Below are 27,561 nucleotides of genomic sequence, written 5' to 3'. Positions count from 1 at the left end.
TTACATTTTGATAGAAATTAAGGAGATCACATGTCTCGGTTTGGTTGGGACCGGATTTCCACCTTTCGTTCCAGGATTTTCTGAAAGCAATACTTGCCCGGACTCAGACTTTTTTGCCAGAATTAGATCTTTTGTCTCTGATTGTCCTGGGTTTTTGAAACCTCCAGGTTTAAATTCAATCTTTGCAATTACTTGATAAAATAAATTCCAACTATCCATAAAATATCTGAAAATGATATACATATATAACTATTATACTTATTCATATAAGCAAAGTATGTTAAAAATGATAAAATTCCGAGTAAAGTATTACAAAGCCTCTCTAAATAGTCAATTGAAACTTTCATTTTAAATTTTACGAATATTGGCTAAAATGATGAAAATGAACTTTTTGTCTATATGGCATAAGTGCTAATTTTATACTAAAGTTGTAAGTTAATTATAAAAAGAATTTAACAAAATTTGGCCCATTACTTAATAGCGAAAAAAGCATATAGATCTAGAATAGAAAATATAACATATAATGTCCTACTAAACTTGATTTTCTTCAAATAGTATTTGTTAACTTCACGTTGGAAAGTATATATTGTAATCGTCCAAAAATCTAAAATGTAAAGTTTTGCACATCTTGGCGTTTCAGAGGATTCTGAACATTTTGGCATACCTTAGAAAAGATGGCTGTATGTATTTGTGTGTGTGTGCAAATGTATGGATACAATTTTTAGCCCATGTTTTCGGGAGCACGGATCAACCGATTTGAAATATTCAAATAGCAATCGATTCCTATTGATAGGGAGACGTGCTGATTAGTTTTTGGCAGAAGTCAGCCCAACCCTTGCGTGCAGCAAGGAACAAGGAGTGCAGAAAATGGAAATGGAGTTTTTGAGAGAACTGAGCATCCGATTTGAATGATTAAAAAAACATTCGTAATGATGAGAAGATGTGGTGATCAGTTTTTGGCAAATAAAAGCTTAGCCGTTTCAGAAATGAAGAGTTAAAAGTTATAAAATGGCAGTTTTTGAGAGAACAAGGCTTTCGTTTGGAATAATTCAAAATACATTTTGGTGGTGAAGAAAAGATTAGTTTAAGAAGGGAAATATTTTTTTTATGTTATCTTTTTTAAATACCAAAAATTATTCGGAATTTGATTTTAGCCCTAGCTAGAATTCTGAAACTCTCTTATATACTTCAAATAAATAATTTGAACTTTGCGGTTTAGTTTATATAATTCTTAGACATAATTAAAATTACAGTATTTATAATAATACATATATTTGAAAGCATTTAATATTGCTCGAATATTTCATTACAATACGGGATGTTTTATCAATTTGCCTTACGGCACGATGCTATGCACCACCTATATTAGCATAAGCACTATATATAGTGCATTTTTTACAGATATAATACTGTGTATGATCATGATCTGGTATTTTGTCAAAAATATAAATAAATACACTATAAAGATTAAGCATTGTTTTCTATCTTGAAAATCTTCCTAGAAACTTGATGGTACTCATTGAAAAAAATTGTTATTCGAAAATCTAATCTTTATATCTAATCTAATACAATTTTCTCAACTTGGCTTCCGTCAACTCAATTGGAAGATTCCTGCGATTTAAATTGTATAGACGGAAACCAAATCTAGATCAACTATCAAAAAAATATTGAGTAGTAAAATATATAATTAAATATATTTCTTTCGATCGGAATATCTAAGGTCTATTGTCTAGTAGGTAATTATTATTTGTTAATAAACCATTATAATTATTTCACGCAATTGCGATAAGATTCAGAAATGTTTTTATACACTTCTTTTGTTATTTTCGCATTATTATAAAATGCTTTTAAATAAGTGCTAAATTGTGTAAGAAATATTACGAAAACAATATAATAGCTTTTATAATGGTTAGTTAATTGCTATTAATTTGTATTCTCACAGTTGAGTAATGGAAGAAGAAAAGATACATTGCGATATGTCTAGAACTGATATATAATAATTCAATAATAGGTTACAATTAATAATTTGAACTACTAATTTTTAAAGACTTTCATACAATATTATTTAATTAATAATACTATTAACATTTAATGAAAACTAATATATTTGATATAACACATAATAATAAAAATGTAGGGGTAATATCATGATGTTATCATAATAGTGTACATACTTATAAAAATGCCATAACTATAAATAAATTCGTTATTCGTTATTGTTATAATTACTTTTTGGTCAAAAATAATAATATGAAATAACGCGTCATTAATTATCACGTTTCAATTATTTGACATAGTAGGTCAAACTAGCATAAAGGTATAAGGTCTTTATTATGAATGATTATAATTACCTGGTTGATATAAAATGTCAGTATCGCTGGGGCCATGTTTTCCTTCCGTTGAAAGACAGATTGCAAAATGCGATTGCCTACTTAATTTAAAATTGCTGCTTAGATGAAACAGATTAAAGAAAATTGCATTCTTATCTTGAAGGTAAAGCTATTATAACTGTTGGAAGTTTTATGGCAAGATTATTTATAAAAATTTTGCAGTTCATTATATTATGTAGTTATTGTTTGAACATTAGAAAAAATATACTTAAAAAAATGATATTACTTGCCATAAACAATGATGTTTAATCAGTTAACGCATTATGGAATGGAGCAAACCTGCTATCTACTTCAAGTTTACAAATTCAGAAAATATTTCTGCTAATTAGCTAATTAGCTAATTAAACTTAATACAACTTTGTAAATCAAGTATTCAATAAAAAATAACGCACTAGATCGCATTTGTACCTTTGCAATTGCACCTTTACAATATTTTATTCAGTATACGAACACAGAAAAAATTATATACAGCTATCTCATCTATAACTCATATCACCTACCTAAAATGTTTAGGGAATAAAATAATAAAATTATTAGTAAGGGCTTTGGCTTTCGAATCAGAAGTTGCTGGTTCAATACTCGCCGCAGACAGCCTGGTGTCAAGCAGTAGTTGCTCGGTTTTCAATTAGTAATATAGATTGAAATATGTTTCCAAGTAAAAATAGCTCTTCGAAGGATTACAGCTACCAGATAGAAGACCGTGGATTTAATTTGTAACATCGTTCAAAATTCAAAATTTTAAAATAACATGATAACTCTATATTACGGCGGTCTATATTCGTGTGACAGTCGTAGTCACAGACTGTCAATAAGCTATGCATTTGCTTTGTCATCAGGCGTTTTACACCTCGAACACGCGCAGTTGTCCAATAACAATTTTATTATTTGTGCAACTTCCTGATGTCTCTGTGAAAAAATATACGTAAAGTTAGGTTTTATGTGTTCAACTCCTGATCGCAGAGCAAATACATAGCTTTTTGGACCCGTAACATATAGCATTAGCATAACATTTCTAATTTAACCAAGAATTTGCCCTTATATCTCAGTTGGTTAAGACAATTAAATTTAACGGATTTAAGAAATACATATGTTGGGTAAATGACTAGTTCCAGCAATTCTTCTTGGTACTATACACCGCTAGTTAACTTCCCGTAGGGTTAATTATTGTAATCATCCAAAAATCGAAATTGAAAATGTATGCATATCTTCACGTTTTGGAGGTTTTTGAACGTTTTGGCATACCTTGAAAAAATTGAATGTGTGTGTATGTATGTATGGATACAATTTTTCATCCACGTTTTCGGGCGCACTATTTGAATAATTCAAAATTCAGATTCCTATTGACAGGGAAATGTGCTGATTAGTTTTTGGGAATGACAGATCCACTCATTTCGGAGATACGGAGCTAAATGTGCAAAAAATGACAATTTCTAAGAGAACAAAGCATCCGATTTGAATGATTCAAAGAACTTTCTGCTTGTGTTGACGAACGAATAATTTTGGGGATTTTCAAAATTCAGTTTATATAATTCTTATAAATATTAGACTATGTCCTTCACTTTAATTCCGGTTTACGTTTTATTTATTTACTTTTCATATATAAATGCTTCATCCTTATTTTTTGTCTATAAAATATAAATAATGAAAATTACTGTATTTATAATAATACATTTGAAAACATTTAATTTTCTTCAAAAATTTCATTACGGTACGGAAAGTTGCAGCAATTCGCCTTAAAGCACGATACCATACACCACTAGTTAATTTATTAACTTCCCGTAGGGTAAGTTATTGTAATCGTCCAAAAATCAAAATTTTTGCATTTCTCGATGTTTTGAAGGTTTCTGAACATTTTGGCATACCTCAGAAAAATGGATGTGTGTGCGTGTATGTATGTATGGATACAATTTTCGTCCACGGTTTCGGGCGTAAGGAAAAATTGATGTGTGTGTGTGTGTTTTGGGTGTCCGCATTTTTTTGTATACGTTTTCGGGCGCACGGATCAACCGATTTGAATGGTTCAAAAAACATTCGATTCCTATTGTTAGGAAGATGTGCTGATTGGTTTTTGGCAAAGGCAGGTCCAGCAGTTACGGAGATAAAGAGCAAAGAGTGCAGAAAATAGAAATCGAGTTTTTGAGAGAACGGAGCATTTGATTTGAATGATCTAAAAACATTCAATTAGTAATGATTGAGAGAAGTAGTTATTAGTTTTTGGCAAAGGCAGGCCCAGCCATTTCCAAGATACAGAGCTAAATGTACAAAAAATTGCAGTTTTTGAGAGAACTAAGCGTCCGATTTAAATGATTCAAAAAATTGATTTTGGAATAAAAAAATTTCGTTTAAAAAAAAATCTTTTTTTCAAAAAATTTTTTTTTGTGTGTCGAAAATACTTCAGATTTTATTTTTAATTCTGAATAAAGTTCTAATATACTTTAAACAAATAATTTCAACTTTGCATTTCAGTTTATATAATTCTTATAAATATTAGACAATGTTACAATATTTATAATAATCTATTTGAAAACATTCAATATTCCTCGAACATTTCTTTACGGTACAGGAAATTCCAGCAATTTGCCTTAAGGCACGATGCCATACACCCCACTAGTTAACTTCCCGTAGGGTAAGTTATAGTAATCGCAAAAAAATCGAAAATGAAAATTTTTATATATCTTTACGTTTCAGAGGTTTCTGAATATTTTGGCATACCTTAGAAAAAATGGATGTATGTGTGTGTGTGTGTGTGTGTGTGTGTGTGTGTGTGTGTGTGTGTGTGTGTGTGTGTGTGTGTGTGTGTGCGTGTGTGTATGTATGTGCGGATACAAATTTTCGTCGACGATTTCGGGAACACCGATCAACCGATTTGAATAATTCAAAAAACATTCGATTCGTATTGATAAGGAGACGTGCTGATTAGTTTTTGGCGAAGTCAGGTCTAGCCGTTCCAAAGATACGGGGCAAAAAGTGCCAAAAACGGTAACTCAGTTTTTAAGAGAACGGAGCGTCCGATTTTAATAATTCAAAAAACATTTTACTTGTATTGACAAGGTGAAGAACCGATCAAATTTTCATAAAGGCAGGTCTAGCGGTTTCGGAGATCTAATAAAAAAAGTGAAAAAAAATGCCATTTGGCGGTCAAAAATGATCATTAGACATATGCACATCAAATTATCAGATATTTTATAGAGATTGTAACAACAAGTATAATTTTGGTTTACATTCCTGTGGGTTCCGTACCAATGTTTACGCGTTAGACGACGACGCGGCGCTTACGCGGTTTGATATTTCGTCTTTATGCAGTTAAAGCAGTACGATTGCTTTGAAAAAAATTTAGATCTTTCAAAATATGTCAAAAAAAGAAAACATTTTTTTTCAAAAAAAAAAAAATTAAAAAATTTTTTTTTTCAAAAAAAAGTAATTTTTTGTCTAATTGTTTGTCAAAAATCTTATTTTTTCGAAGTAATTTTTTTTCAAAAATGTTAATCGTTTCAAATAATCATTTTTGGTACGGGAAGTTCCAGCAATTTGCCTTAAGGCACGATGCCTTAATTGCCTTAAGACAGAATTCCACTTACAGCTAGTTTCAATACAAATTTTCATCCTTACAGTATCTACTGTTTTCTAACATAACAATACCTCTTTACTGCAAAATCCCTTCCAGCACACTGGTTGTCAACAACCCGTTCGCCATGTTGTCTATTAAAAATTCCCGTCGCTCCGACAGAAAGCGCATCGAAGGTGTCAAAGCCTTCGGCGGTCCGCTGCCAGTGACTCAGTGGCTCATTGACAGGTGACGCGTCGGCCCTGTCATTACAGGTGTTTGCCGCGCTATTTGTGTATCGATCGAGAGACGCGCACGTTTCCACAGAGATGCTGCATATGAGAAGACGGTTTATAAGAAATCTTGTAAACTTTATTTTTGTTTAGCAATTTATTTGGAATAGAGCTATGAATCAGTTGAATACCATACTTTTTAATTTTTATTTACTCTTACAGTGTTTCTTGCATTTGTGATTCCCAATACATTATAGAGGAATTGTCACTATGTACATTATTGCAAATTGTTTATCGCTTTTTATGAAATTCAATAACTTTTAAGCTTTCTATGAAAGTTTAACTTTTAAGCTGAAATTTCACCCTGATATTTAAAAATACATTTTTTAAGTATTGACTATCTAGTAAAAATTGATTTGTGATGATCTCAAAGTTCATTTAAACAAATTAGTAAATCAAACAACGTGCATCCTAATACATAAGAAGAAAAGTGCATAATAATACATAAAATCAAAAATAATGAAAACAAAATATTTTTTATTATTAGAGGGAAGTCCCCTAGTGGCGGACACCTAAGGTTGTTTATGAATAAATCAAAAAAAATTTTACGAAATGTTAATTAAATTATGATTTATATTAGATAACAAAGTTTCTAATCAAACTAAATTAGCAAAACCTCAAAAAAAAATTAATACTATCAATTAAACTTTGGTATAAAAAGATATGATTTTAAACAGTGGCACCTAGTACCGAACATTGCAAAATAACCTGCATTGATCACATACGTAGCCATCTTCGCACTCTGAAATATCTGCATATGTGTATTTGACGAATATTCTTAGATATTGCAAAAAGCCACTATTCATCCCCCCTTTTGGCTGAGCCACACCGATGCTCTCAGCTGGTGCATTCACCATAAGCTTTTCATTCTTCGACTAGGAAATACGAAAAATGGGGGTATGTAGTGTCCATTAGCACTCATACAGAACAAAGTTAAATAAATGGAATAAATTACGTATATTCTCACAAGAAATATCAATATGTTTACTGTCCGGCACTATGGGACCACTTAGTGTCCGGTGCTAAGAGACAGACATTGTCGTTCATTTGGTGGCACCTACTAAAATTGGTTAAAAGATCTAATAATATTTTACCATTTTACGGATAACAATTAAGTACAACTTTTATCTTTGCATGCCACTCAAATGTAAATGCATAAATAAAGCTAGAATTACTTCCATTGATATTTAAGTGACGTCGTGATTTTGCGCCTAAAACAGAAAAGGATTGCTCTCGCCGTGGCCGTGTGCTTCACAGGCGAGGCTAGGCGCGAGATCCTGTACCTGTGTGCCCCCGCCCCCAGTGCCCCTTTCACTTGTATTTTGAAATAAAAAGATTTATACATGCTTAAATAATACGCGCTAAAATGGAGTGTCCGGTGCTTGGCACCGTCCGGCGTTACGGGACTACTCCCTAACTTTCCGAAGGCGAACCGTTTCTTTGTAATTAACCGTTGAAAATGTTTTTTGATGAAACTGTTTATTTTGATAGACATCATGGCTCTAAACTTAACGGTTTTACGGCAAGCAGTTTAAATTTAAAAAATCACCAAAGTTTGAAACAATATTATAATCAAAATTTATATCAAAAGTTGCTTTTGTTCAAACATCGTTGATAATTCAAACATCGGCAATTGATTAAAATTTGGAATAATAAACTACAATTTTAGGATTTTTCACAATATTACTTCCTCTAAATAGATAGCTGGTACTTGTCAATAGTCAACTCTAGTTATTTACGCGTATTTATATTATTGAATACTATTGGAAACACGATAAATAATTTTTAATTATTGCAAACTAATATTTGAGAAGCTTTGCTGAACACAAACATTTAAATTAACTCAAAAAACATTCAATCAGAGACTAATGGAGCTCTTTAAAATAATTATTATAAAAAATTAGCACAATATGATTGACATATAGTAATTTAATTTTGGGTTTAATTACAATTTAGCAAGGCACAAAATCAAATATAAATATGGAAATTTCCCAATCTTCAATCAAATGATAATGGATGTTTTAAAAAGTAATTAATAGTTATTGTATTCATTTATTTAATTAATATTAACTGTATTATATAATATATAGTTTTACTGGAAATATTAGAGATCAGATCTTGGCATAGAAATTAATTTTAAAAATCAAAATATTCAGAGCTGAGTTTAAACTTTAGAGGTTTTATGTTATTTATAAAACCGAAGAATCAAGTTTAATAAAAAATGCTCCTTTTCACAATTTTCACAATTTTGATTATGAAAGAATTGCTTATGTTTCACGACTAATAAATAATTATGCTGTTTATTAAACAAATTAAAATTCTGAGTCTTTTTAGTAAATACTATAAAATTTAATATAATTTTAGAATAACAAATACCATTTAAAAATTGAAGATATTTTGTTCAATTTTCTTCATAATTATTTAAAAATAATTAGCAGTTAGGTATTCCAGATAGTCAAGAAGTTCATTTTTATAATTTTTGACAATTTTCGTAAAATTTAAATATAAGTTCAAAATTATGAATGTGAGAGGCTATTTTACCTCTCAATTATAGATTAAAATTTATAGATACTTTTTTGATATATTATAAACAATTATAAACATCATTTTCAACAACATCAAATAATTAAAGTGTGATCATATTTTACATTTAGATTTTAAATTATTTGTAGCACCTCCGTGGATTAGTGGTTAGAGCTTTATTAAGAGATTTCAGTTAAGGGTTCTCGGTTTGATACTCGCCCGATGTCGAGCAGTAGTGACATCGGTTTTTATTTGGAAATATAAATAGCAATAGGCTTCCCAATAAAATTTGCTCTCACCCGACATTGGTGTATCAATAAACAAAATCGCCAATATTGCAGACATTGTAATAATAAAATTGATCAAAAAGAAGCCAACCGTTGGGTTGACTTCTGAAGCCACGTTATTAAAAAGTTATTTCAATAAACTTACCGCACTATTAAGTTCTCATTGTTATTAATAATATAATAAAACTATTATATATAATAAAATAAAATAAATTTTAAATTTTTTAACACTTCATATTCTAGCAAATTCTATGAAAATATGAAACAATAACAAAATTGAAAGCTTGTCTTGTAAATTTCACGTCTGCATTATATAGAAATGCTTTTCGAATACATTTTGCAGTATACATAAATATAACAGTATTAGATACAAAGTGTCAAGTCACTTACAACCCGTTCCTTAGACTGTTTGAACGCCTACGAGAAGCTTTCACCTGTGCACAGTACTGTACCGGCATAGTAACGTTCTGAACGAAATTTTATTTTATTATTATCTTTATACATATAACAGATCGGCACTCTGTAATTATAACGTAAGGCAAAGGCATGCTTTTATCTTCACTTTAAAAGGGGACGTGTACCAAATTCCTTTATCTACACTGCAATATCTCTGACTTCACACTCCGATGTTGACTTTAATACTTGTTATTAATCTAATTATAGATAGTCTTTGTGTTGTGTTTTGTTGTTGTGAAAGAAATTAGATGACGGCGTATTTTTAAAAGTAAATGGACTCTTGACTAATATTTGTGAAGCTCGAGTTTGTTGTAAATGTATAATATCATTGTCATTGCTGTTGATTGGCTCCAATTTTGTAACTTAAGCGCCGTGGAATTTTACAGGAATTTTGGCCGTATATTCATTTTTCTAACTGTTTCTTTGTTTTTTCTTCTTATTTCTTCAACTAGGAAGTTGTGAAGAGAATTGCCGTCCAAAACAGCCTTCTGCTAAAAATAACGAAACAATTACTAAATGCCTTTATCTATGGACAGATCGCAAATTCAAATAAAAAAATGAATGATAATAAGTTATAGATAATATAGTAAGTCGCTTGATTTAGTCATGAAGTTTTCCATTTTTAATATTGAATATAGATGAAATATACACGCATACAATAAAAATTTAGAATTTCAACTTGCTGAAAAAAATTTGGCACATTTTTTATAAATTTCTTTATCGTAACCAATAAGGTTATCTGCTGCCGAATGTATGACGTCCTTTGAACTAGTTAAATATTGTGGCCACTTCATTTTCAGTCCTATAATGGAAATAGTTTTTTGTAGCTGTTGCCTAAATTTGTTTGGGTGATTTGGATTCTTCTGGTAATATTTTGAACTTCTTTCCTTGATAACTTCATTTATATTCTTGATATTTAAGTCTTGGTGTATAGTATCATTGGAAATATACCAGGACAAAAAATGTATCTATGCCAGAGATGTCAACTACGACTGCTGGTATATGCGGATTTATGAGAAAATACAATAAATTGAAATGATTTCAATTACCATTTAAATTTTTTAATTAAAAAATTGTGTTTGATTGATTTTTGATATTGAATATGTATATACTTACCAAATTAGTATCAGTAACAAATAAAAATGTATCATTCGGAATGAAATAATGCCATAAATTCTGTAATATTATGGAATGAGTTATTATAATAAACGCTTTAATTATAAAAAATATATTTTTATATTTTGTTATATTTTCCACCGAACAATTTCATGAATTCAGCGGGTACGTATGCAAATTATTTCGCTGCCGACGCGTATAACACGCAAGTAGAGCGTTTGTATCTTTGAACGTTATTCTTTCATGTACAACAAGCAAAAAAACATTATTTAAATTTCAGCTCCTCCCCGACAGACTCACTACGACAGCGCTGAGAGGATGAGAAAATGTCGAAGAACCTAGTGCTGGAATACATATTTCGATATTGCTTGTATGTTAAATCCAAATCTCAAATTTGATTCATAATTCATAAGACTTATTTGGAAAAGCCACATAAAAACAAAAAAGCAGCAAATAATGATCAATATGAAAGAATTTGATTGACTACTGCGTAAAAACTATAAGCTCTCTGTTGAAAATAAGTTGCTGCTATATAAATCAATCATTAAACCAATCTGGACCTACGGAATTGAGCTCTGGGGATGTGCTTACAAATCAAATATAGCTATAATGCAGAGAACTCAGTCAAAAATTTACGTATAATTTTAATTCTCCGTGGTACGTGACAAATAAAACCATTCACAGCGACCTCAACATGAAAACGGTGCAATTAACGTTCAAAGAATTTAAGGAAAAATACAAACGCAAACTGGACTCACATTCGATCCATCAATAGTTCAATATTTGACATTACTCAACCTTATGGCATAAGGAGATTGAAACTCCTTAAATATTGTCAATTTAGCTCATAGGAATCTTTATGTATTTCTGATTGTTAAATAAAAAAGAGTTAAAATAAAAAATAATAATAATTGGTTTTAATCAACGACAAATAAGCGTACCACTGGATAAAGGATTTCTCTTCAAACTACGTATGTTATATTTACTGACTGTTTGTTATATCAAAACGGATTGTAATTGCATCTAAAAAAATGAGATAAATGTTTATGGATAAGTCATTTGAGGATAAAAAAAGGCAGTAGATTAGGGCGATACGCAGAGGTCCAATTTGACTTTGAGCAATTATATTGTAAAAACCTAACCAATTATATTATTTTTTATTTGCATGGATTTATTGCCTATCAAAATAATATAATTATATAAAAACAATAAGCTGGGTGTAAATAACCAATTATATGAGAACAAATAACACATATCAAAAAAAAAATATCTGACTATGTTCCGTAAAAATCCTAGCTGTTTTTTTTTTTAATTTATCACCTTGTTCTTTTTACGGGTTCTTTTTGCGGGTTAAAATGGGACAGCCAGGCGACAAACAAGTCTAATGTCTAATTTTTCTAACTACATTATTCAATTAATGCAGAATATAAATTTTATTGATACATTGGTTATTGAGATAAAACTACATATAACCTTGATCTGGTCTGGTATTTTTCACAAATAATCCTATACAGAGTTGAAATACCTATTTATTTAACTAATATGTTGTAAAATTATTTTTTATTCACTGTTTTTTATTGTTTACGTCCTTTAACATTTTTGACAAGAGCCTGAAATAATAGCTATTATTATTGATTACGGCTTGCTTATGAATAAATAAATAAATAAATAAAAATAAATAAATATAATTAGTCCTTTTACCCTACCATGATAAGGTTTATTTTAAAAGCAGTTGAACTTAAAAATAACAATATATAACAGTGTAGAACGTATACTTAAAAATTATATTAATGTCTGTAAACTAAACAACAGTGCTTACAACCAGAAAAACTAACAACGAAAGAAAATATTTTTTGTTATGGATTTTCAAACATTGCCGATTATCGCCCTGCTCTACCCGCTATTAATAACTCTATGGGCAATTTTTCTCTGAAGTTCTGATGTAAAGATCTTTTTAAATCTAATTATTTTTATATAAAATGTAAGAAAGTATAGTTATTGTGTTATTTTATGTTGTATCGCTCTAACCTAACCAGTATTGATATAAAAGACTAATATGAATGAATTTGAATATTATATTAACTTTCCATAGGGTAAGTCGTTTCTGGCGATTAGTTTTTGGTGGAGCTAAATGTGCAAAAAATGGCAGTTTTTGAAAGAACAAAGCATCCGATTTGAATGATTCAAAAAACTTTCTGCTTGTGTTGACGAAACGTTTGCTTTTGGGGGAAAAAATAAAAATTATTTGAAATTTTTTTGAGCTTCAAAAAAAATTTTTTGGATATCGAAAATAATTCGGATTTTAATTTAAATTCTGGCTAATAAAGTACTAAAGCTCACTTATATAATTCAATTAAATAATTTTATTTAAATCTAATTTAACTTAGCAGCAATTAAACGATTAAACAATGTCCTTTATTTTGAAACCGATTGATTGAGTTTTGTTTATTTAGGTACGGGAAGTTCCAGCAATTTGTCTTAAGGCACGATGTCATACACCGCTAGTTTGTTTGAATTGCAGCGGTATGCGCACGGCCTTGTAACCCTAAAGACCCGCATTCAAATCTTTTTTTCAGACAATTTGTTATCAAGAAGTAGAGATATATATTTTGATATGAAAATGCATACCGAATGGATCCGCGTCTCATCACTAGCGTCGCGAGGCATCACGTATGCACATACGATTATTCGGTGCCGTGTTATGTCCCGCGTTCGCGAGTATTTTTCCCCTTTTGCTCCTGTCCTCCGGGAAATGGCGTCCGACTGAACGTCAAAATGGCGTTAAATCAAATTTATCACTTATCATATCAATTCATATAGACATATAGAGCGAGCTGACTGACGATAAAACGCGACGTAAACGGTAAACGATTTGGCACATATTTATGCATATGTATATCTCGATGGATTTGCATGTTGCATATATTCGTAAGCACCAACATAGCAGAACTTGAATTTAATTTGTAGAAAAAATATAATTTCGGATATTAAAAAAAAGATACTAGTGGTGTATGGCATCGTGCCTTAAAGAACTTCCGTACTGTAACGAAATATTCGAGAAATATTAAATGTTTTCAAATAGATTATTATTGAACATACTGTACCATTGTCAACATAGAATACTGTAACATTGTCTAATATTTATAAAAATTATACAGACTGAATTACAAAGTTAAAATTTTATTTGAAGTATATAACTTTAGCAAGAATTAAAGTTAAAATCTGAATAATTTTCGATATACAAAAAAAAAATAATTTAAAGTAAATTAATATATTTTATTTCCCAAAATCAATTGTTTTGCCAACACAAACAGAAAGTTTTTTGAATCATTTAAATCGGACGCTTTGTTCTCTCAAAAACTGACATTTTTTGTACATTTAACACCGTATCTTCAAAACGGTTGGACCTGCCTATGCCAAAAACTAATCACCACTTATCATCATAATTACAAAGTAATGTTTTATAGATCATTCAAATCGGGTGCTCCGTTCTCTCAAAAAATCGATTTCTATTTTTGCACTCTTTGCTCTGTATCTCCGTAACGGCTGGAACTGCTTTTGCCAAAAACTAATCAGCGCATCTCCTTATCAATAGGAATCAAATGTTTTTTTCTAACATTTAAATCGATTGATCCATGCGCACGAAAACGTGGACGAAAAAATGCGGACATACAAAACAAACACACGTCCATTTTTTTTGAGGTATGCCAAACTGTTGAGAAACCTTTAAAACGTGAACATATGCAAAAATTTTCATTTTCGATTGTCGGCCCTTTACTATAACTACACTATGGGAAGTTAATAATATGTTAGTAATTGATAACAAATGTGGCAATCCTGTTGGATTGCCAGAAAGACGGTATATTATTTCGGACGGTTTTTTATTTCAACAATTTGGCTGAAACAATGTTGTTGTCAAATTAAACACCATTGTAATAATGATTCTGACTAGATCTCAGTATATTGGTACATCACCATTGTCATGATGATTCTGACTAGATCTCAGTATATTGATACATAGTTACTTTAATATTTTGACTGATTAGCAAACTGGTAATTATTAGCTAACTACATTTTAGACTCATTTCAAAGAAGAAATTATAATAAAACACTAGTCGTGATGGTGACTTATTAATTTTAAAAAGTGAAATGATGTCATAATTCGTTTATTTATATTAACCATATTTAAAAATATGTCTTGTCATATTATATTCATAAGAGCTTTGTGATTGTTCAAAAGACTATTTTGTGTGTGTGTTACATACTTCTGTCAATAAAAGTTGTTATAAACCATTTTAGTGCTCACAGCTATTGTTTTTTAACCTATGTTTATGCTATCTACAGGATGGTTATGACACTCGACCTTTTTTGTATGACTGAATTTTATGACTAATTGATAATCTATCGTATTTATTGACAATATTTCAGTATTTGTACCTAGACAAATGTTTAAATTACCATTTAATTCACTTTACCAGAATTATTGCATGTTTGTATATGTATACGTTATACCTTTAAAAATATAGCTATAAATAAATATATATGTATTTATATGCTTATCTAATAGAGAGCAAATTGAATTATAAATTTAATAAGCGCCTACATACATCGAACACAAACGGCAAAAATATTATCAAAGCTCGATGATAAGACATCAAAGTGAGAAAAATGAAATTATCTTGGTGCTTTGTTTGTAATTGCATTTGCGACAACTCAGTCAATTCAATGGGTCACACGGAACGCTATTCGAGAGTATTTATTATAAGAGAGGGAAGGTGATGGCGTTGAAATTGACACCCGCCAATATATTGACCTCATCCATAGAGGGAGGTCTCAAAGGCGCCCTCGAGCACTAATTGATTTCAGACACGCGTTTTAGCAACACAAAAGCGAAACATGCACTTTAAGGCAATTCACTGCAGTAATTGCAAGAAGGCATCATCCATTATACAAGTTTGACATAAACTCACACCCAGGTTGAGTTTTCTTCAACCATTCAAAAATAAGGTATAATGTATAAACGAATAATGTAGATGCTGCTTTACATGTTTTAATATTTGGAAAATAATTTATATTCATAAATAATTTTATGGTTTGTTAATATGCTAAGTACAGGTATAGCCTGATAGATTTTTCTGATTTTCTTGAAGGATAGAGCGGGTCTAAAAACACCGCGGGTAAAAAGGTCCACCACCATTTTCTCAAAAAACAAGTAAATTATATAATTTACGATACTATATTAAAGTAGAAGACAAAAGATGTATATAGCCAGTCATGGCCTTAATTTTCACGACGTCGCTTTCAGGAAAAGTTTACATATACATTATTAGTATTATTAATGATAGCTTTTATGTATTTGTAATCCTGCAGGAATGAAATATTGAGGAAAGATAATATCTATTGTCAGTTTGTTATTTTCAGCTGTAGTATTTATGAAAAAAATTACAACAAAAGTTTCAAGCTAGTACTGTGTAACTTGCAACCTTTCCTTTCAAAATTTAACGATTCGAAATTTTCTATAGATTCTAATCCAATTTAAGTATTTTTAATGTTATTCAATAAAATTTTTGATAATTCGATTTATTTTATAGAAAACAATCCAAAAATGTTATCTGTATTGAATCTATGTGATGAATATATTATTATTAACTTCCCTAAGGAGAAGTTTATGTTTTCATCCAAAAATCCGAATTGCTAATTTTATATTTTCTCGACGTTTCAAGCCATTCTGAATCGAATGAGACCAAATTTGGAAAAAGTATGTGTGTGTGTTTTCTCAAAAATGGCTGGACCGATTTCAAAAATTTAAAAGCCATTCGATGTATCTCGATGAGCACTAGCGTTTCTAAGTTTTGTGCGACGATCGGCCGAGCCGTTTCTTTGTAAATCGCAGAAAAGTGAAAATTTTTTCGTCTACGTTTTAGCCCGCAACTCTGAATAGATTTTGAAATTTCAAAAACTGTTCGAAACATATTGGTTGGGAATCGACCTGATTAGTTTTTGGTAAAGATCGGCCGGGCCGTTTTCTTGTAATAAGGTTTTAAAATATTTTTGTTCGACGATTTTCGTGATTTTGACGGTAGATACCATAGTCTTATAGATCATACTAGAATATTACGGTCCTACGACGTTTAATTTAAGTCGTTTAATTTTAAAAAATCGTCAAAGTTTACAAAAATTAGTGTCGTTTTTTTGGTGTCAAAATTGTAACTTTCATCGACGTTTGCTCAAAAACGCCTGAGCCGATTTCAAAAATTTAAAAGCCAATCAATGTATTTTGATGTGGATTAGTTTTTCTCAGTTAGTTTTGTGCAGCGATTGGCCGAGCCATTTCTTTGTAATTTGGAAAAAAGTGTTAAATTTTTCTTTCACATTTAAGCTCATTTATTTCTTTATTTAAGCTCATTTATCTATTTATTTATTTTTATTGAATAAATCGATTTTTTACACATATCGGGAAGTTCATGTAACTTCAAGGCAAAATACCAATACCAACTAGTTTACAATTTCTGTAATACTGATGAGTTTTTATAGATGCAGCAATGCCGAGGAGAAACATATTGATATCTATATTTCGAAGTGAAGTAAAGTAGTAGACTTTTCACTTTGCTGTGAAAACGAAACCTTTCTCGTTATAATAATAGTTAATGATTGCTATTGCTATTGATCAAATAAAAAAAATCAAGTGGAAACCGTCTGAAAATTACTACTAGTTGACATCAGGTTGTATGAGATAGGTTTCGAACCTGGAACATCTGATTCGAAGGCCTCAAGTGATGATGCATAAATGTTATTTGAGTCCTACCTATATTATTGATATAATGCAAATGTACATCATTCGATCGAGTTGCATCGCACAAAGACAATACCTGAGACTGCTTTTACTGTTATATAATTATTGTCGCAGAGTTGGAAATAGAATATTCCGTCAGAATATGCAGAGCGGCGCTTCCTCTTCCGCACTCATGCACGACATTGGGAATGCTTTGCAAATTGTATGGTGACTAATTACATATGTTTCTGATATATTTAACAAAGATCATAATTACTGTACATAAAGTTTACTACGAGAATATAACTAACTAGTTGGTATTGGTGTTTTGCCTTGAGGCAAGTTACATGAACTTCCCGATATGTGTAAATAATCGACTTATTCAATAAAAAATAAATTAATTCATAAGTGATTAAAAGTATTCTGAGTGGATTTATTACACATAATTGAAAACGAACGAACACGTTAACTCGGAGTATTTTCCAAAAGCAAATTTTCAAAAATCAATAATTTTTATAATTGAATCAGTTTCCGTAGGACTTTAATGGTTCAGTATATTCATTCAGACCAAGTATTCTATCGTTATACCAAGTAAATCATCTAATTTTAATTTTAACAAACGTCAAAAGACTACTAAATTTCTCAACCTTTGATAAATTTTTAAAATTAAACTACTTGTCGTAAGCCATAATATTTCTGTCTGTCTATAAAATCATGATATTTATCGCACAAAAAAGTTCCGTAAAAACCGGCTTAAATTTTTTTTTCAACAGTTAATTACAAGAAAACGGCTTGGTAGATTTTCACCTAAAACTAATCAGTATCATTCCTTCAAATGTTGAAAAAAACTTCAACACTATTTCCCAAATTACAAAGAAACGCCTCGGGAGATCGTCGCACAAACGATAGCCCTCATTGAGATACATCAAACGACTTTTAATCTTTTAAATTTCTAAAATTGGTTCAGGCGTTTTTAAGCAAACGTCGATGAAAAGTCTAATTTTGACAAATGCCAAAAAAAAACGATTCTAACATTTGCGAACTTTGAAGAATTTTTAAAATTAAACGACTTGTTGTAGGGCCGTAATATTTTAGCATGATCTAAAAGACCAAGGTATCTATCGACAAAAAAAAATCATAAAATAAGTCAAAAAAAATTTTACACTTTATTACACGAAAACACTTTATTACAAGAAAACGGTCCGGCCGATCAAAAACTAATCAGCACGATTCCCAACCAATATCTTTAGAACGGTTTTTGAATTTTCAAAATCGATTCAGAATTGCGGGCTAAAACGTGGTCGATTTTTTTTCACTTTTTTGCGATTTACAAAGAAACGGTTCGGCCCATCGTAGCGCAAAGCTGACAAACGATAGTCCTCATCGAGATACATCGAATGGCTTTTAAATTTTTTAAATCGGTCCAGCCGTTTTTGAGAATACGTCGATTTACGGAAAAGATCTCCTTTGGGAAGTTAAAAAAATTTATCTTTGCAATTATATAATTCCTATAAAAATTAGAGAATATCCTTCATTTTAAATCCGATTGAATGAGTTTTGTTTAGTTACTTTCCATGTAAGCATATATGGAAGTGGTCGACCAATTCATAAGCTCTTATATCTTGTCTATAAAATGCAAATAATAAAAGTTACATTTACATACATTTATAATTCCTCGAATATTTCATTACGATACGCAAAGTTCCAGTTCCATTCCACTTTTCCTTAAAGCACGATGTCATGCATCACTAGTTTATTTTATTTTGAAATTACGTAAATATAAAAAACAAAATAAATTTGTTTTAATATAGTAACAAACTACATTATTATTATCAAAAAAATCGGTATTTTATTTTCTAAACATGAAGTAGATATATACATTGCTCAAACTCTTTGCTTCAAATAAATGTGTAACAACTCACGTTCGAAAATTCAAAGAAAATTTTTGATACTACTCCGGCAATTTAACTTTGTGTCGTTTCGCTGATATATATTTCTATTTTATATAATATATTGATGGAGCGTCTTTATTTGAGATGAAACAATGGTTCAACTGAAAATTGTATCAATTTCTTTTTATCGTATTCTTTGCTCACATATACCTTTTTATTATTGAAAATTGTATTTCTTTGAAGAACGAGTTTTACTTTGTGTTTCATAAATCACCGTTCACAAAGCTGGTACATTGGAGTAAACTTTATAAATGTTTTTTCTTGTACTTACATGATGGTGTATACATGAGCATGATCAATATTAAATTATACTGTATTGATTCTACTTGAGTTGAGTTTATCTTTATTTATATAATATTGTAAATAATTAAAACACTAACATTTTTTTAGTATATTTCAGTGGTAAATAGAAATCATTGGCCAAAAATTATAAATCCTGAATACGAAGTGATAAGTATGCCATTAAGTATTGAATGTAAATGAAGAATACTTTGTACTCACATATATTTGAAGAAAATGATACTAGCTATATTGTGTTTTATATATCGCCGTGGTGTTGTCGAGCCGGAATGCCCCGGAACGTCGTTCCGGTACTTGGTTTTTGGACAGGAACGCCTTCCGCCACTAAAGGTGTTTTTTGATAAAGAGAATTGAATAAAAAATTAAAGACTTGCTGATTTTTTTTATAAATTTTGATGAATTTTTATATGTATTATTATAAACAAGGTGAAATAAATATTCCAAACGCAATTCGGAACGTTTTTTCGAACCAAACCGAGACAAACGATTATTTATTTCCTAAACTTTAGCGTTCCGGTAAAAAAATAGCACAACACCAGTAATCTCAAAATAATATATTATTACTATACTAATTATTGCTGAACAGCGAACAGCACTTAAAAATTACGTCGGTTTGTTATAGGTGATAACCCAACCAATTGTCATAAATTTTATTTTTGCAATTTCTGTAATAATTTTTTCATTCATTCAGCAATACCAAGTAAGGCCCATTTTTACTTGAAAATATATGCAGCAGTCATTCAAATAGATTATTATAAACACTGTAACATTATTTAATATTTATAAGAATGATATAAATTGAATTGCAATGTTAAATTTATTTATTTAAAGTATTTAAGTGAGTTTTAGAACTTGAGATAGCTTTAAAATTAAAATCTGAATTATTTTTAAAATTTTTTTCGGAAAAATTAAATATAAAATATTTTTTTTGGAAAAATTAAATTTGAAATTATTTTTTTTTCAGAAGCAATTTTGTCAACACAAGCAAAAAAGTTTTTTGAATCATTCAAATCGGATGCTTAGTTCTCTCAAAATCTGCCATTTTTTGCACATCTCCCTATCAATATGAATCGAATGTTTCCTGAACCATTCAAATCGGTTGATCCGTGCGCCTGAAAACGAGGACGAAAAATTGTATCCATACATACATACACACGAGCACACATTTTTCTATGAGATATGCCAAAATGTTCAGAAACCTTCAAAATGCGAAGGAATAAAAAAAAATTTCAATTTCGATTTTTGGACGATCACAATAACTTACCCGAGAAGTAACTAATACGAGAGGTTAATAATACATTGGACTTATTTGGCTCTGGCCGTCTGAATTTTCCCGCCTTTGGTATAAAAAGGACCATGTTACGAGTTGTTCAGAAACAGCAATAAACACATTTTTACAACAATGTAATTAGCTACGAGTTTAACTCTAACTAAACATGGTCAGATAGTTGTTTGTTTCATATGTGTTTCTTGTTTTCATATAATTAGTTTGGTTTTCATAATATAAATGCTCAAAGTCAAAATTGGTCCTTGCCCTACCTTATAATATTTTCGACATGTGGACTGAACCTAAATAACCCGCCACAAATTAGCAAAATTTACTCCATCGGGGACTTGCGAGACTGAAGTAATTAAATTTGGCTGTCGGACAACTATTTCAACAACTGTATTTCACGATCTGCGCGTCGCAAATAATAGTAATAAGATACGCCTAATAAGATATTGTGCCGGCCTACGATTCCCGAGGGGATGTAATCGCGCGTCAGCCCCATTCGAGTGGGGGCCTTCCTAGTTCCTACCCCTAATTACAGCGAAGCCGCGGACTGCGTAACTCGGCCGGCGGTTCTAATAATAGTGACGAATCGGTTTGTAATCGCTTATTTGTGTTTGCGACGGTATCGCGTGCCGCGACATTTATTTAGAAAATATTTACAAAAAACCTCTTTGTATTCATACATTTGTATTCGTTATACACATTACATTATATGTGCGCTGATCGGACGGCAAGATATGGATGAAATGTTCGAAAAAACAACGGATGTAACTCAGACTAAATAAGCAACGCGGTGTTCATTAATTGAAGTCTTTTCGTTTGACTACATATAATTTGTTAAAGTGTATAATGTAATGTAAATATTTATTTAAATTCGAATTATTTAATGTATTGTGGAGTACGCTGTAAAAGCTTTGTTTTTGGAATTAAAATACGTTGCATCATATTAGAAACTTTAGTGAAAATTTCAGTAATGGTATATTTTGAGATCTATTCTGCTAAAAAATAGACCAATGATATGGCAAAGTTTTGTTACGTTGCGTTGTTTATACAAAATTGTATCAAAAACTGTTGAAAAACTTTTAGATCAATTCATTATTAAAAATTCTAATGCTGATGACTTTTTATTGGGTACAGTAATGTCCAATAAGGGACACCATCTCTTGAAAACTCATTGTCATGTATATTTTCATTAAAAACATTACTACTGCTCGACATCAGGCTGTCGAAGCGGGAATCGCAACTGCAATCTTCTGCATGATTGGAAGCTCATATTTCTAACTGATAATTCTTAGAAAACGGCTATAAAAAAGTCAATAAAAAAGAGGTCTATTCTGCCGAAAAATAGACCAATGATATGGCAAGGTTATGTTAAAATGCAGATTTCATATAAAATTGTATTAAAAACTGTTGAAAAACTTTTAGATCAATTCATTATCAAAGATTCTAATGCTGATGACTTTTTATTGGATGCAGTAATGTCCAATAAGGGTCACAAGCACTTGAAAACTCATTGTCACGTATATTTTCAAGCAAAAACTCATTGTCACGTATATTTTCAAGCAAAAACATCACTACTGCTTGACATCAGGCTGTCAGAATCCGGTATCGAAACTGCAACCTTCTGCATGGTTGGAAGCTTATAGCTCTTACTGGTAATTCATAGAAAACGAAAATTCATAGTTCCGACTAAATTGGTTGTTTTCATAGTGTTTGAGAAATTTCGGCCCTTTTAATTTGAATTTATATTAATTATATTTCAACTTATTTCTGGGTGCTATAAAATAGAAAATTAAGGAATAACTTCAAAAGTTTGAGGTGGTATTTCCAAATACACCAATAGTATGGCAAGGTTATGTTATGATGAAAACCTTTTAGATCAATTCATTATTAAAAATTCTAATGTTGATGACTTTTTATTGGATGCAATAATGTCCAGTAAAGAGTTGTCAAAATATTGTTTCAAATATCATAGTTACAACTCAAAGTCAAAATTATATTATGATAATTAAATTTTCAGAATTGAAATGTAACTCACAAAGACTCATGATGAACCATAAGAGCTGATAAATTTGTTTACAAGAGTTATTTTCGAGAAAACGTCCACAAAAAGTCAAAAATCGGTTCACACATACACACACACATACTAGTTCCTTTAGTCTCGTTTAATTCAGAATGGCTAGAAACGTCGAGAATATATAAAATTAGCAAATTGGATTTTCTCGCAAAAACATAAATTCATCTTGGGGTAGTTAATGATATCAACACCGAACAATACAAATTAGTATGCACAAACGTATCATTGTGTACATATTGAGTTCAATTTATACTTTAAATTTATTTATTCGATGTTCAAACATATTCTTGATAAATACTTATATTATTTATTGTGTACGTTTTGACATCATATGCATGTCATCATTCAGCAATTCATATCATGAAACACTAAAAATATAAACATTGTTTTATAATTATGCAATGAACACAAAACTTTAATATAAAATTAAAATAGATAAAATTTAAAAATATGACACAATTATGTAGTTAACTACGTCAATTTTCAACATAAACTCAGAGTTTTGTATAAAATTTATATATTTTGCCGAAGAAAAATATGTTCAGCAAATAAAAATCACCATGATTCACATTTTCGAATCAAACATCGTTCAGCATGGCGTACAATCATTTCTATCAAACTTCTAACAGCGTTTACATACATAAAAGATTTTCAAAATTCCCGTTGGACTATATATGGACTTTGTATGAAATTGAGAACACAAAAACTAAACCGATGCCCAAGTTCGAACAGAACGAACCAGAAGTAAAGTTAACTCGGTTTAGAGAAACGTATCGCAATTCCCTATTTATCTGCAGTATTGGCGTTGGATATTTTTACAAAGTTTTGCTAAACATTTACGATACAAGATACACACTAGAATCGGCTTCGGAATAGATAGTTAGATCTCTGATAAACTTTTTATGAGAAAAAATTTACAGAAGAAAAGATAATCATTTTTATTGTAATATAATGTATATCATTTCTATATCTAATTATACACATTTATTAGATAAATAAAACTATTATGCATAGATATTGCCTGCGCGCAATGACATTATTGACCATGTGCTATTAAAGACAAAAAAATCAATTTAATTATCGGTATTCAATGTGTTAAAAAATCTATGTTAACAAATTTTAAATTAAATTTTCTCAGTCACATTATTTGCATTGAATATTATATAATAATTTTAAAAAAGCAAAGGTAAAAGATTCGTTTGCTAAGAGTTCCGTCTAGATGGGTTGCTATCAAAGTTTTTGAAAAACTTCGATTCTGTTAACTTAGATTACTATTATAAATATATTTTAATTTGATGAAGGCATAACTTCAAACGTTTGAGATACTATTGCCAAATTATTCAAAATAGAAATTTGATAATAAAATAAAACATAAAAATACAGAAAAGAAAATAACATACATATGCATTTTTAACATATATTAAAAATATCTAGGAAACATTAAATCTAAACTAGTTAAAATATCAGTAATCTTACATGATTTGTTATGTGTTTCAAAAATAAGCAAGATTTATAAAAACATATTAATTTAATTGGAATAAAATTAAACGAACAAAAAATTAAACTAGTGGGGTGTATGGCATCGTGCTTTAAGGCAAATTGCTGGAACTTCCCGTACCGTAACGAAATGTTCGAGGAATACTGAATGTTTTCAAATAGATTATTATAAATATTGTAACATTGTCTAATATTTATTAGAACTGTAAAAACTGAATTGGAAAGTTAAAATTATTTGTTTAAAGTATATTAGAACTTTAGTCAGAATTAAAAAATAAAATTTGAATTATTTTCGATATACAAAAAAACTAAAAAAAAATGATACAAATTTTTTTTACCAAAATCAATTATTTTGTTAAAACAAGCTGAAAGTTCTTTGAATCATTTAAATTGGACGCTTAGTTCTCTCAAAAACTGCCATTTTTGCACATATAGCTCTGTATCTTCGAAATGTCTGGGCCTGCGATTGCCAAAAACTAATAATCACTTCTCCCAATTATTACTAATTGAATGTTTTTAGATCATTTAAATCGGATGCTCCGTTCACTCAAAAACTCGGTTCCTATTTTCTGCACTCTTTGCTCCGTATCTCCGTAACTGCTGGACCCGCCTTTGCCAAAAACTAATCAGCACATCTCCCTATCAATAGGAATCGAATATTTTTTGAACCATTCAAATCGGTTGATTCGTGCGCCCGAAAACGTGGACGAAAAATTGTATCCATACATACATACACACACACACATCCATTTTTTCTGAGGTATGCCAAAATGTTCAGAAACCTTCAAAACGTCGAGAAATGTAAAAATTTTCAATTTCTATTTTCGGCCCATTACAATAGCTTACCCTACGGGAAGTTAATGTAAGATGTCATTTGCATTGAATTAAACAAAACAAGTCTAAAAATGACATCTTCACTCTCACTTTAAGGGAACTATATCAAACAACTACATAAAAACACAAACAGAACAATCACAAGCATCAATTAATAATTATTTTTTCATTTAATTATACTACTCCACAAAAACAAAATATTGACCAAAAATTGTATTGACCATTGCAAAAAATAAATTGAATGGTCGAAAAGCATTGATTAAAATTTTAAAATTTAAATCGTTTATAATAATTTTCGGCATATTTTCTCATATTTTGATTAATCAAGTAAGTAAAAATTTTCAGCTCCTTATCTACACGGAAGAAGATCATTTCCAAATCGAGTCACGTAATATCGGAACCGGCTTGATCGCTTCACTCCTGCTGGAACCTCTGACGAGACAGGGTGGTGCGATCGTTTGCGAAGGTTCACGTCCGCAACTCGACCAGCCGTATACGATTTGGCGGACCACCGTACACTTATTCTTATTCAACTCGAACAGAAACGACTGTATATACATAACATTCGGAAACAAAGGGATTTTGGAAATCTTTGAAAATATTTTTCTGTTTTATCAACAGCAATGAAAACTTAACGAGTTCTATGAGCTATGTGATGACTTCTTAATGATGTCAATACAGATGGCAACGGTTGTCCATCCCGTATTGTTGAAATTATTAATAACTAGTGGTGCATCGCATTGTGCCTTAAGGCAAATTGCTGGATTTTTCCGTATTGTAATGAAATATTCAAAGAATATTAAATATTTTCCAAGAGATTATTAAAAATACTGAAAATTTCATTATTCGTATTTTATAAACAAAATATAAGAGCTTATAAATTGGACAACGTTTACACGTGTTAACATAAGAAGTAAATAAACAAAACTTAATAAAGCGAAGTAAGAATGAAGAAACTTATCTCATATTTCTAAGAATTATATGAATTGAATTGCAAAGTTAAAATTTAATTTGAAGTATATAGAAGGTATAGCAAGAATTAAAATTAAAATCTGAATTATTTTTCGAAAAAATAAGATTTATTGAAATTTTAGAATAATATTTGTTTGTCTCACTAAATAATTTTTTTTTTCAAGCAAAATGTTATTAAAATTATTCACATCGGTTGCTTTTACTTTCAAAAACTGCAACTTTTTACAATTTAGCTAATTCTCTCTGAAACAGATGTCTTTCCAAAACTGTCACTTAAACCAATCCCCACATCTTCTCATCATTACGAATTGAATGTTTATTGAATCTCCTTATCAATAAATCGAATACTTTTTGAATATTCAAATCGGTTGATCCGTGATCCCGAAAACGTGGACGAAAAATTGTATCTATTCATATACACTTATTATATACACACACATGAATTTTTTTTTACGATGAGGTATGCCAAAATGTTCATAAACCTCTAATGCGTGAAGATATGCTAAAAATTTTGCAAAGATTTTTGGACGATTACTGTAACTTACCCTACGAGAAGTTAAAAATTCTAATATTGATGGCATTTGGGTTTTTCATACTAATATTTATATTTTCAAGCGGGAATAAAACCTCTGAATGAAGACCCATAGCTCTAACCAATAAGTCAAGGAGATACCCCTTTGAAAACACAAGCATCAATGTATTTTGCCCACAATAAAAATATAACGATTTTAAACAAAGATGATTTTGCAATTTATCACAAATTTTTTACTTATATACAATAAAACTTATGAAATAATAGAAAATGGATAATTAAACTATCAGAATTCATTAAATACATTTTCAGTGTTATAATTTCCTATTTTCTGATGCCTAAATTTATGTTGTATTTAAAATCACTGTCTCGCAATACATTCATGTGATTTCGTATAAAGTCTTAAAATAAGTTATCATTTCTAAAATCGCAATATTCAGTAAAAATATCAATTTAATTATATTATGGCTATTATACATCTAACTGCGTGGGTGATTAAGTATAATTTAAAGTAATGTTTAGTTAGTTTACTAACAATAAAGTTTGATACGATTATATAACATCTTCAATACTTCAATTAATTCCTTGAATTTGAACACAATTCCTGATTACTCTTACTAATAATAATATACTTTTTTGCTAAAACTGAGTGTCAAGACATACCTTTGTATTTTTTTTTTAATTTGCCCCAAAATATATAAATAAGATTTTATATCACAATTATCTACCTTTTTCATTGATAC

General features: G+C 30.0%; 1 protein-coding gene across 1 annotated transcript; it reads right to left on the bottom strand.

The window, feature by feature from the left end:
* LOC113367374 lies at nucleotides 1-27,561 on the bottom strand. Its single transcript, XM_026608985.1, has 3 exons — nucleotides 27,482-27,561; nucleotides 6,030-6,266; nucleotides 1-226 (listed from the first exon to the last, which is right to left on the bottom strand). Exons 1-3 carry the CDS (start codon nucleotides 27,553-27,555, stop codon nucleotides 1-3), a joined length of 537 nt encoding a protein of 178 aa, XP_026464770.1. The 5' UTR covers nucleotides 27,556-27,561.

This window comes from Ctenocephalides felis, unplaced genomic scaffold (assembly GCF_003426905.1).
Source record: "Ctenocephalides felis isolate EL2017-DRISC unplaced genomic scaffold, ASM342690v1 CF-g0.4_SCAFFOLD_01170, whole genome shotgun sequence".
Lineage (NCBI taxonomy): Eukaryota > Metazoa > Arthropoda > Insecta > Siphonaptera > Pulicidae > Ctenocephalides > Ctenocephalides felis.
The sequence above is the reverse complement of the archived record's forward strand: the minus strand, read 5'-3'. Positions and strand labels throughout refer to the sequence as shown.